We start from the raw sequence: 12,255 nt of genomic DNA on the forward strand, positions 1-12,255 counted from the left end.
TGGTGGAAATTACAGCATCCAGTTATTAAAATATATATTTTGTTAAAAAGTATTATATTTATTGTTGTATGTATTGTAAACTATGACCATCGTTTTTCAAAGGGTGTAGTTTACAATACATACAACAATAAATATTAACAATTATGCTTTTTTCTTTTTATTCATATAGCTTTCTGAGGTGGCAGCTCAGGAAGGTCATGGGTTCAAATCCCAGCACCCATGACCTTCCTGAGCTGCCACCTCAGAAAGCTATATAAATAAAAATAAAAAAGCATCATCGTTACAGTTTCTTTAATTTAAAAGAGTCTGTAAATGATGATTGAAGAAACCCTGGTGTACATTTCAATTGGTTGATTCGATTTAGACGTTTAAATCGCTTAATCTTTCTGAGTGTTTTGGCCACTGTGGTGTGCCGTATTTTGGTTGCCTAGAAACCGGTGTAACAAAAGACAGGTGCTGAGCTGAAGTGTGCGCATTTGGACGCATGTTTGGTCTATAAAAAATTGCGATTCATGATGAATAAGGAGCTGGATGAAGATGCACTGCAAGACCTCTACGCTTGGATCGATAAAATAAAACTCTCCAGACCTAAAAGGAACATCTCCCGTGACTTCAGTGATGGAGGTACAACTCAGATAGCTATGCTGCTTGCTAGCACACTCACTCTCATCCAGCTTTCATACAGACTTTTAACTTTAAAAAAAGGGATCCATGGAGGTTTAGCGGCATTTAGTAACTATTTCACTCAAAAATTGACATTTTCCCTTTGTTACCTAATTAACATTTCTTAATTTGACGAACGCATAGATTCAGTAAGAACTGTCTATTGGCAAATGTAAAATGCTTACACACTTTTATGTGATCTATCCATCACTCTGTAAGAGCACAAGAGCAATAAGATTTTAAACATCTCTAGAAAGCAGACCATGTGGAAGTTGCTAAATGAATGTCAGGTATAAAGTGTACAGCAAGTTTTTTTTAGGCTACTGGATTTAAAAACACTGTGATGTCTTTTTTTTATCTACTGAGGAAACCATATCACCTGCAAAAGCGTGGTTGTGGGTATGTTTCTAAATATCCACTCCAGTGCCTGAACAAAGAGTTCATGATAGAAATATTCACTCACATAAGACACATAAGACTCAGAAGTGATCTGGGAAATTGGCTGTAGATTAAAAGGGATCCTTGGCTGCAAAACCTTCTGACTTATCTCAAAACCTCTGGTTTTCATGTCTGTAGTTATGGCTGCTGAAGTTGTGAAGCATTTCTACCCGAAGCTGGTGGAGATGCACAACTACACTCCTGCACACTCCACTCAGCAAAAACTGAGTAACTGGAACACGCTAAGCAGGCAAGCAAATTTATTTGTCTTCCAATCAGAAAGTAATAAAAAAACATGCATTGCCTATATGACCCTGTCTCTGCCTCACACTCTCCCAAAGGAACAAATGAGACCTCTGTCTCAGCACTAAAAATGGAATGTGAAAGTTAAGGCTGAATGTTTGTTTATGCATTCCCAAAAATAGGCAAGTTTTACTTAGAAAAATAATTCATACAGAACATTACTAATGTTTGTGTTATTACTATTATTGAGAAACATTTCATGCTTTGATACATGCATAGCTAAAACCTTTTTATTTTCAGCATTCATGAAATTATTTCTTTTTACCCCTACTCCCCCAAGATAAAATAACAAAAATAATAAATTAATTAAAATTTACTAGTGTTGACACTGGAGACTTCTTTCCTAAATGTTCAACAAATCAAAGAAAAACAAAAAATAATATAATACCATCTATTGGAGCAGGTACTTAATAAAAAGTAAACCAACATCATCTAACCAATCAGAACCAATAACGGAACAGCTCTGTGGTAAAATAAATTATCCAACAGTTTTGTTCATTAAAGTGCAGTAAAATGTACTGTGTGTTTCCATTTATAATGACAACCATGGGAATTGGGAAATAAGCATCTGAAATGTGATTGCTTTTTCAGGAAGGTCTTCTCCAAACTCAATTTCAATTTACCAGCTGAAACCTTAAAGAAAATTACGCTCAGCACACCGGGCACCATCGAGCCAGTTTTGTGTGCTCTCAGAGAGAGACTAGAGGACAAACAAGTATGGAGAGTTTTAAACGGCACCCAGGTTAGTCACTGCAATTTGATCAGTTTGTGTGTGTTTGTGTGTGTGTGTGTGTGTGTGTGTGTGTGTGTGTGTGTGTGTGGTTCTTTAAAGTAAATCACTTACTGGCTCTACAAGTAATGAAATGTCCCTGTCTACTTTAGGATTTACAATACTACAGCACTGTAAATGAGAAAGCAAAAACAGGTAGGTTTATTTGATCTTTCCTAAAGTTTGAAAAGTCATTGTTTCCATTATCACTACTGCTTAGCTGTTTTGTGGTTATACATGTCATTTCCTCCAGTTTCACCCCAATATAAACTTAAAACCTTTATTGCTGCATTTCTTCTGCTGGCTCATAGCATTCGTTGCACTACCCAGCAGCAGTTTTAAACCCTTACTATCATGTTTTTAGGAAAGTATATTTAGCAAATGCTGATGGCTGTAAAAGAAATTGACCTCATTGTCATGTTGATACATCAATACCTTTTCCCCACTGATGGTATTTTCTTCCTCCTTAGATAGGCTTAAAGTAATGAAGAAGTCATAGCCTAGAGAGGTCTTTACTTTTGTTATGCAAATGTTTCTGTTGTGGTTGTATCACAACATTTCGATTCTGGGGTCATCTGTTTTTCTATTACTTCACTAAATATACATCTGTAAATATATATTAGCACTCACTCCATTATTATTATATTAGTTATTATTATATTATTATTATATTAGTATTCATATTTTGTTTAATGTCATTGTGTAAAGAAATGTTGAAAGAAATGCCTAATCAGACCTTCAACAAGATAAAAGATACATAAACATCTTGTGATCACTTCATGCCAACATGGAGTCAAAGTCATTAGATTTAATCATATAATGTGAGAATGATTGTCAGGGAGTGAATTCTCATAGAAAACAAACACAAATAATAATAATAATGTTAATGATATAAATATAATATTAAAAAATATATTTATCCAAAGCTACTTACAAATGACAATGGATACATCTTAGAAGTTGATGGTTATGAGTCTTGCTCAGGGACCCAACAATGGCAGCTTGTTTTATTTTTATTTTTTTGACCACAAGGCCAAAACCTTAAAACCTCTTAACCCCTGACCCTCTAGTTCCCACAATGCTATTCTATACATTTCCATATGGCTAGACTCATCTTAAAAACAAAACAGCTTTTTTCATGCATTTTGTGCATTTGTTGCGGGCGTTTGTACTGTACATCTTAAAGTAATGGGTTACAGAATTGTTTTTATCTTTAAAATTTAATATAAAAATCAGATGCAAACTTTAGCCATTTTTTTATAACACACTATTTAGCTCTCAGTTTCCCACACCTCATTCTCATTACTGCATCTCTTGAATATGGCCTGAGGTCAGCCCAACTCCCTCTGTTTTTGAAGGAAAAGATTTTCCCTATCAGTTTCTTTCAACAGATGGCCCTTATCACTATCCACTGGCTCTGCAAAGGACTTACTGCTCCTGTTAACACACAGCAGAATACCCCTAGTATATCAGATTAGAGAAAGCTATTCTAATTCTAACACAGGCACAAATGCTCAGAGATGGCAAAAGTACGTACATCCTTCACTCAAGTGGAAGTACAGATACTCATGTTTTAAAAGACTTTATTTGAAAAATGTGAAAATTTGAAGACTTTACACTCTTGTAGCCAAGTTAAAGTAAAGACGTTTGGGCAATGTACTGACATGTACTTAAGTAAGAAGTAGCCATTACCTGTTTTAGTGTCATGCTAGTAACTGGACCCCACCTAATATTATTAATAAATGAATACAAAAGAATTAAACATTTCAGGAATGTTTTTGTTCTCAGTCATGCTTACATGCTCCTTCTGTCTCGTCTACGTTAGCTATACTTCTTGTTGCCCTCTGTCTTGCTCATTGATAGCTTTGTAAACTAGTGTCTAGTGCACTGTAGTCCTGTAGTCCACTGCCTTTCATTTAAGTGGCTAACCTTGATGTGGGTATGAGGGTTACACAGAGGCTAATTAGATTAGCTTTGCCTGATAAAGAGCTATGTAAACCATCTGGTAAGAAAGAGCCATCTTTCTAGCTAACAAAGGAATCAGGAGGCAGTGACTGATTCTAGTTACATTTGAAAGACTGCAGCATAAATATACAAACATGTGTTTATTATCACTGAATTACTATTTAATAAGTTGAAGATTATTAAAGAGGATAGTTACATGGCACTAACAAAACTATTTTAATCTTGCAGATAATGACCAGAGCACGCTTGAAAACTCTCACAAGACAGCTGTGAAAAAGACCGAGAAATTAAAGTATTACCTGCATTGTCTGTATTAGCAAACAATCATTTAATAGTGTTAAAGAATTTGACAGATGAACATTTTTTAATGACCACTATTTTACAGCCCTACTATAGTATTGGGTGAAAATGTAGATCCAGCCTTCCGCCTTATTTTGGAGGAGAAGGAACAAGCTCTGTTGGCTTTACAGGAGACTGTAGAGGTGAGAGGCTATAAAAGCTTTTTCTGGCACTATATTTTGAAACTTAAGAAAAAGCAAGGTGATCTCCCCAGTTTCCTTCCACCTTTTTCCTACAAAATCTCTTTTGGCATTTTTTTTTTTTTTACTTTTTCATATTATTTGTTGGAATGAAAAACACTTGCTCAGCCCTAAAAGCAAACCATTTTCTTGTCTTATTTCATTTTAATTTCTTTTGGCTGCTCCCATTGGGGGTCACCACAGCAGATCATCCGTCTTCATACTACTCTGTCCTCTACATCTGCCTCTTTCAAACCAACTACCTGCATGTTTTCCCTCACCACATCCATAAACCTCCTCTTTGGCCTTCCTCCTCCCTGTCAGCTCCATCCTCAGCATTTTTTTATTAAATGCCACTGTCTCTAAACCCTACAACATCGCAGGTCTCACCAAAGTCCTATAAACTTGCCCTTTCACTCTTGCAGATACCCTTCTATCACAAATCACTCCTGCCACTCTTCTCCACCCACTCCACCATGCCTGCATCCTTCACTTCTCTAACACACTCTCCATTACTTTGCACTGTTGACCCCAGGTACTTAAACTCCTCCACCTTCTTCACCTCTTCTCCCAGCAACTGGCCTCCCTCTTATTCACACACAAATGTACTCTGTCTTTCTCTTGCTGACTTTCATTCCCCTTCTCACCTGTCCATCACCACTGCAAACAGGAAAGGGCTCAGAGCCGATCCTTGATGCAGTCCTACCTCCACCTGTCTGTTGTTCCTACTGCACACTTCACTGCTGTCACACTGTCCTTATACATGTCCTGCATCACCCTCACATACTTCTCTGCCACACCTCACTTCCTCGTACAATACCAATTTTAATTTCTATCTAATTGTTTGATATAAATAGACTCTAAATTGTAAATTGATCATTTGACAAAACATAACGATACATAACAAACCCCTTTTTAAGGTACAATTGCTAGAAATAAAAATCAGTTAGAGAAATACTCTTTAATATAGCATCAGTGTCATCAATTTATGCCATCCTGGAATAAACTAATTCTTGGTAAATAGTCATGTAAAATTTCTGTAATACAAGAACACACTTCCTGTGATTTACGAGAACATAGATAACGTCATGCTTCATATAGCGTCAAGTTTTGCAATCAGAAATAGAACAGTGTAGCAGCAAGACATTGCTCATTGTGTTTATTTAATGTACGTCACACAGTTATTTTGAAGCACCCAGCTTTAGGCTTTTACAATAGTTTTTTTTAAGAGTGCATTTTACATACAAAATAAGCAACACTGAAGTTACACTTAGACACAAGCTCTAAATGATTCAAAAAGGCCTGTAAACAAGGGGCAGGCACAGACTACACAGACTACAAAGATTTTTGTGAAATTTAACAAATATAGACAAAATGATATGGTTCAACAGGTTTAAATATATAGAGTGTAAAAAATGTATATAAATGGTGCTCATTGTTGTATTAATATTGTATTTTTATCATTTCTTGATGCATGTTGAAGCATCACCTTTTATGGTGGCACAATCTTGTTTACTTTTAGTTTCCTTTAGAGAACTGAACTCGTCAGAGCTATCAATGCACGTAAAAATGTTGTTCATACTTTTTCTCTCTTCCCTACTTTTCCTTCCCTACTTACTCCCTTACTTTGTGTGTGAGGTATTTCACAAAATGATTCTTTGTAAATCAGCTGCAATGTTTTTTTGTTTAGTTTTAGTTTCTATGAGTCCTTTAGAAAAGTGAACTCATCACAAAAAAGCACAATTTTGTCTAGTTTTAGTTTCTGAGTTCTTCAGAGAGCTGAACTCATTACAGCTATCAGTTGCACATAAAAATGAAGTTAATACATTGTTTTCTCCTTTAATTTGTGTATGAGGTGGTTCACTAATTGCTTCTTTGTAAATCAGCTGCTACTTTGTTGCATTCACAGTATATCCCTTATTAGTGTGATAAAATTGCATGTTACTTGGGATCAGATCTCTACTGGTAATTGATCCTCTGTAAACAACATGTATTTACTGCAGATATTGATATAAACAATTTTTATTTAATGTAAAATCTCAAATACCATGAGGAAAAATGACAACATACATTTTATTTAAAGCAACAATGAAAGGTCTCAGGTCTTATTTCAAAAAAAAAAAAAAAAAAAAAGCCCATATGTTCATGTGAAGAAAAAAAGATTTTTTTTTAATTATTAAAGGTTTTTTTTAACTCTTTTTTTTAGCTGTGATATAAATGTAAACACAATAGTAACTTGCATGTTCAAATTTTATATAATTGCCTCCACACTCTTTTATATTCTCTGAACAGCTCTGAACTGTTTTAGATTCTTCCAGGTGTTATATTCGTCAATCTCACCCAAAATTCCTCAGGCATGTTGTTTTAACTCAGATTCAGCCAGTGATTTTTGTAAATACGCAAAGCATGTTTTTAGTATGATAAACTTTGGCTCAGACTGACTTTTTAGACTACTTTCTTTCAGTAATGATACATCAGTTTAATGTTAATTTTAATGTCTTACTTCCCTGCCTGCAGATTTTACAGATAAAAGTAAATAGGTTGGAGCATCTGGTTCATCTGAAGGACCTGCGCATTGAAGACCTGACTAAGCACTTGGAGAGGTACAAAGCCCGCACCAACATTCCATGAATACCAGTACCATGAACATGGTATCAAAAGGGCTAAAGATGAAAAAAAGTACATTTTACTCTTTCCTTTGTCTTCTTGAAGTTATCATTTATTTTGTCACTGATGGCAAATGTGTGTTCTGCGTACTAAATGTATTAAATGTGCTATAATGAGAGGTATATTGATAATTACACTGTACATACCTCATAGCTGAAATTGAAATTAATGTTTTCTAAAATGTTCTATAATTTCTTGACTTTTTCTGTAGCTTTATGTGTTATTTATATCATAATGTTTAGCAATGCATTGTGATGTGGATTGTGATCATTTGTAACATTAATACATGTTGTATTAAAATGTCATTCAGTTGCTCATTGCTTATGTTTATTGCTCAATACAATCTAACTGAATTAATACAATAGACATAAAATGATGAAAAAGTTAATTATAGTCATAAATTAATTTTGGTTGCCACAGAATGGTCATCAAACCTATATATAACCATACCTTTTAAATCGACTGCACTAGTAAATTAGTGAAGGCATGTTTTGCGTTCTTGAAGGAGTACAGGCCTACTGCTTTGGATTTATGGCTACAGGGTCTTTAAGGCCAGATCCACTAAAACCACTTTACACTGTTTAAACATTGTGCTATTATGATTTTGTTAATACAGTATTGCTAAAATGTTAACATATACTCATTTACACATATACATGCATACACAACATTTATTCACATAATTTTGCTACTTAGAAAATTATTTTATGTAATTATGCTAAAGTGGTTGTCTCTAGTCCCTTCCACTTTTGGAACAAAATTCATCGGATCTAAGCAATATCTCTCTATCAATTTTAATTTTCATGCCATTTGCTGTTTTGTTTTTTTTACTTTTAGGTGTCCTATGCCTCATACAACAATACACACTCTAGCTTGTAACATTATTATTAACTTATTTAAAAAATTTCCATTGTATCTTTTTTCTTCTAAATATTTAATGTTGGTCAGTGGTGTTGCCAGTAGCTTTTTTCTAAAATCAATTTGCAGAATACTGGTCCTCCTGTGTTAGAATATATTACTAATAGTCTTTGGGCATGGGAAAATGAGGGATGGTAAAGAAAACCCATCTGTTTGCATATTTTTAGTTGTGTATCTGTCTCTATCTGTTCATTTTCTCATTGCTTGGTTTGAGGTTTATGTTTGTGTTAGCATGTTTCCTTTGTGATATAACGTGATGACATTTCCTTTGTCCACTTCAATTGTTACGGTTGTTAATAAAACATAACCATATATGTATCAGGACTGTAGCTAAACTGTTAAGACTACAAACCCACATCCGTTAAAGCTGCAACTTCCCTTGGAAATTACAGCAATGTTTCAAGATGAAGATCTGTTGCAGTGAAATGTGAACTAAGTAGTGTGTTTGCTCAATGTCTTATGCATATCTTTCTCCTAAGCCTCAAACATTTGCTAAAGCCTCAGCCTCATGCATCGGATATCTCAGGCTGATTCAGACTAAACGAACAAGCAGCTTGGGAATGTGGGAACGGAGCCTTGGTAGCTCGTGCAGCAGAATAGCTCAGTGACTCACAACCTCAGGCATTAATACAGCTCCTCTGCTGTTCTAAACAATGAGCAAAACCTAAGATACAGGAGGCAGTATGAATCTTCTACATCTGTAATATTCAGTGCAGTAAATCAGTTTCATGGATGCATCTGGACGTCAGGAATTATTACTTTGCCACTTAAAATTGTTCTTACCTGTTTTTGAAAGGTTATCACTGCCAAAAGAGTAGCTGGAGATTTTACAGTGAATTAATAATAAAACTAAAAGGTCAATACTTTTATAGTTGCATGGTTCATTACTTCATTTAAGCAGCTTTGTTGTCTTAGCTAAATAATATTTAAACAGGAGTTACAAATCAGTGAACAAAACCTGTAACACAAATTGTGAAGTTTGGCTGTAAAACAAATGTTCTCATTAAGTCAAGACAGAAAAAGCTACACTGCAAATGAGTCAGAGTGCATAAAGAAGAATCGTATAATTTCCTGATGACTAATTCTTTACTCGGGACCGGCACATAGTTTGGTCAAGTTGAAGCTAAATGTAAAAAACCACAAACCAAAATGGAGAGATCTTAGAGAAGAGCTGTTAGGGAGGGTCATTCAAGCCACTTTTAAATGTGTGTTTTTACATCTGAAAGCAAGAGAACATTATGGCATGCTTAAGAATAAAACAAGCAATAGTTCTAGCCTGAGAGAACTCTTCAAATATGCAAAATATCCACTGATTTATTGAAATGTTGTTTGTGGAGTAGAAAATATGTGCGGAAAATGCGTAAAATTAAATTTGATTCCATGAAAAAGAAAGTTCTGTTCAGCGTATTTCAGTCTGTTTCAAGATTCTGTTCTTTACCTAGAACAGAACTAATACATAAATGGTGAAATGGTGATTGTGTTGAGGGAAACTTTGTTTAATACTTACTGAGTGGCACTCAAGAAATAAATGACTAAATAGTAATAAAGACAACAGAGCCATATGTTGGCTAAATAAGGCTAAATAAACTCTTGCACACAGGGAAAGTATTTGCATGCAGTAAATTCTGTTTGAAGTTTCCACAATGCTGCCACCATACGCCACCAAGGTCCTGAAAAGAAGAAGACAGGGAAGCACAGCACAGCAGGGGGTCAAACAACAGTCTGTGCTTGTGTATTTGATTGTGTATGTGACATGTCAAGCAGTGGGTTATAAATCCTTTCAACAGCAATAAACCAGGCATTGACAAAAAAAATAGTCTAGCCACTGTTTTGCTGTTCTTTACGTCAACATTTTCATCTGAGACGTAGATTTCTAGCTTAATAAATTACAGCATCAAGTATTAAATAAACACATTTGCTGTTTATTAAGTGGTTTTCCCATTTTCACCCTGACCCAAATGAATGAATATTATGTTTTACACTTCTGATGAATATGGAATTGTTTTTTCAGGTGCAAACTGCTGAAAGATCCGGAGCCAAGTCTGTAGCATCATCTCACTGTAATGTAATCTGCAGACAAGCTGTCAGCTGCTGGTATGGACTGCCTAGTCATCTCTTTAAAGACACATTCTGTCCACTCCCCAGAGAAAAATGAACAATTAATCAAACACAGGATGTATGAACAACTCCTCGGGAGAAACACAATTCTATTTAATCTACTACTACTACTACTAATAATAATAAATAAAATAACAACTCAAAATAACTTTCTTATTACTGTGCATTATTTTAAGTAAAATAAGAAAATTTTATAGAAGAATCCTATTTCTTTAAATGTATGTGCCAAAAAATTTGAGTTCATCCTCTGTGAGAATCTGAATAGTATCATACATTAAAAAAGCAATCCAAAGAACTCCTGATTAACCTTTTTTTTTTTTTTTTTTTTTTTTGTGAATAATGTATTGCAGTTCCATTTTTCCACTCTGCAATCGTGATTAGCTAATTCGGTTTATTTGGGCAGTCATGAGTAATCACTTTGAGAACACGAAAAACTGAAGAAATCTTGTGGACATTTTACGATTCAAGTAAAAGATTACCTCAGCAGACCCAGGAGGCACACTCAAACTCACAATAGTGTTATCAGACAACAGATTCTTGTGGAAAAGATAAGAGGCAGGAAAACAAACCTTGATAGAATTTCACACACACAAACACAAGTAAAATGTGCTTTAAGGCATGGTGAGGGAAGGAGTGTCACACCAATAAGCTATAAGATAACATCTGTGGTCCTCCTTCCTTTACCTCAGGAATGGACAGACAAAATATTGTTCAGCTGCAGTGTGCAGACAGGATTTCCATAAAGAAGTCTTTGTGGAACTGATGATGATTTGGAGATATATACAACTTATACAAGTCCAAACTAGGCCATTTACTAATTAAACATGTCTTTTTGTGTTCTTACTTGGTCGTCTAGTGGTTAGGATGCTGCGCTCTCAGCACTGTGGCCCAGGTTCGATCCCCGGTCAGGGAACCAACCCCAGCCATTAGGGTTGCACAAGCCTAAGTGCCGGTCCCAAGCCCGGATAAATGGGGAGGGTTGCGTTAGGAAGGGCATCCAGCGTAAAAACATGTGCCAAATCAAACATGTGGATGATCCGCTGTGGCGACCCCTAACGGGAGAAGCTGAAAGAAAGTTACTTATACACTACAAATAGAAATTCATGTGAAGGTACAGGTTTCTTTAAACAAGGTTCTATTTACAAAATATTTTTTCTTTGTTATTCCTTTTACTACAGGGACTGTCAAAAGTTTAAAAACAGAGTATTTTATGGTTTTTGAGACACCTGCATGTTCCTTTTGTTTACATGTACCGGGTAAAAGACAAAAACACACAAAAATTTGACAAGCTGGAAGAAAGTTCCAGTTTTTAATCGTTTTGGCTCTAACAGAAGAATTCATGAAATACAGAGAACCAGAGATGATGCTACCAGACTTCTTTACACCCACAATCAAATATGGAGGTGGAATCTTAATGGTTTTGGGGTTGTTTGGGAGCAGGGAAAGTTAGAGACTTATTCCGGGTGAAATAAATTCTGAACAACACGGCTGCCATTCCATAATTCAGTGCCATGCCATTCCATCTGGCTAATTGAAATGAACTTCAACATACAACAAAACAATGACCAGAAGCTCTTAAGAGTTATTCAAAGAGCCAAAAGTGTCTAAAGTTGTTATTCATGCTATGGGAGTATTTTTCACTAAAAAATATTATTAATAAAGCACAATTATATATTTGTTTGGTTAAAGTAAATTGTCAAAAGGAACATACATCTCTCTCTCAAAAACAATAAAAGAGTGTTATTTCACAATCACTGTAAAAAAAAAGATAAATAAATGATGTAAGAAAACATCTTTAAATATTGTAATGCAAATTAAATGCATATGTGTTGAAAATGAAAACAGTATTAGGTGTAGTAGGTGTAGGTAGTATTAGTATACAACATTTATGTTATG

At 35.0% G+C, this 12,255-nt stretch overlaps 1 protein-coding gene across 1 annotated transcript; it reads left to right on the forward strand.

The window, feature by feature from the left end:
- Positions 1 to 413: 413 nt before the first annotated feature.
- On the forward strand, positions 414 to 10,483 carry spef1 (sperm flagellar 1). Its single transcript, XM_046875617.1, has 8 exons — positions 414 to 624; positions 1,240 to 1,351; positions 1,996 to 2,146; positions 2,287 to 2,329; positions 4,367 to 4,430; positions 4,524 to 4,620; positions 7,174 to 7,259; positions 10,253 to 10,483. Exons 1-8 carry the CDS (start codon positions 513 to 515, stop codon positions 10,287 to 10,289), a joined length of 702 nt encoding a protein of 233 aa, XP_046731573.1. The 5' UTR covers positions 414 to 512; the 3' UTR covers positions 10,290 to 10,483.
- Positions 10,484 to 12,255: the final 1,772 nt, after the last annotated feature.

Source organism: Silurus meridionalis, chromosome 2 (genome assembly GCF_014805685.1).
Source record: "Silurus meridionalis isolate SWU-2019-XX chromosome 2, ASM1480568v1, whole genome shotgun sequence".
Lineage (NCBI taxonomy): Eukaryota > Metazoa > Chordata > Actinopteri > Siluriformes > Siluridae > Silurus > Silurus meridionalis.

Excerpts from the sequence above, each read along its gene's own strand:
- spef1 (XM_046875617.1), top strand. The coding sequence starts at position 513 with ATGATGAATAAGGAGCTGGATGAAGATGCACTGCAAGACCTCTACGCT. Across the intron at positions 1,352-1,995 it reads AACTGGAACACGCTAAGCAG|GAAGGTCTTCTCCAAACTCA; the intron begins GCAAGCAAATTT and ends TTGCTTTTTCAG. Across the intron at positions 4,431-4,523 it reads AAAAAGACCGAGAAATTAAA|CCCTACTATAGTATTGGGTG; the intron begins GTATTACCTGCA and ends ACTATTTTACAG.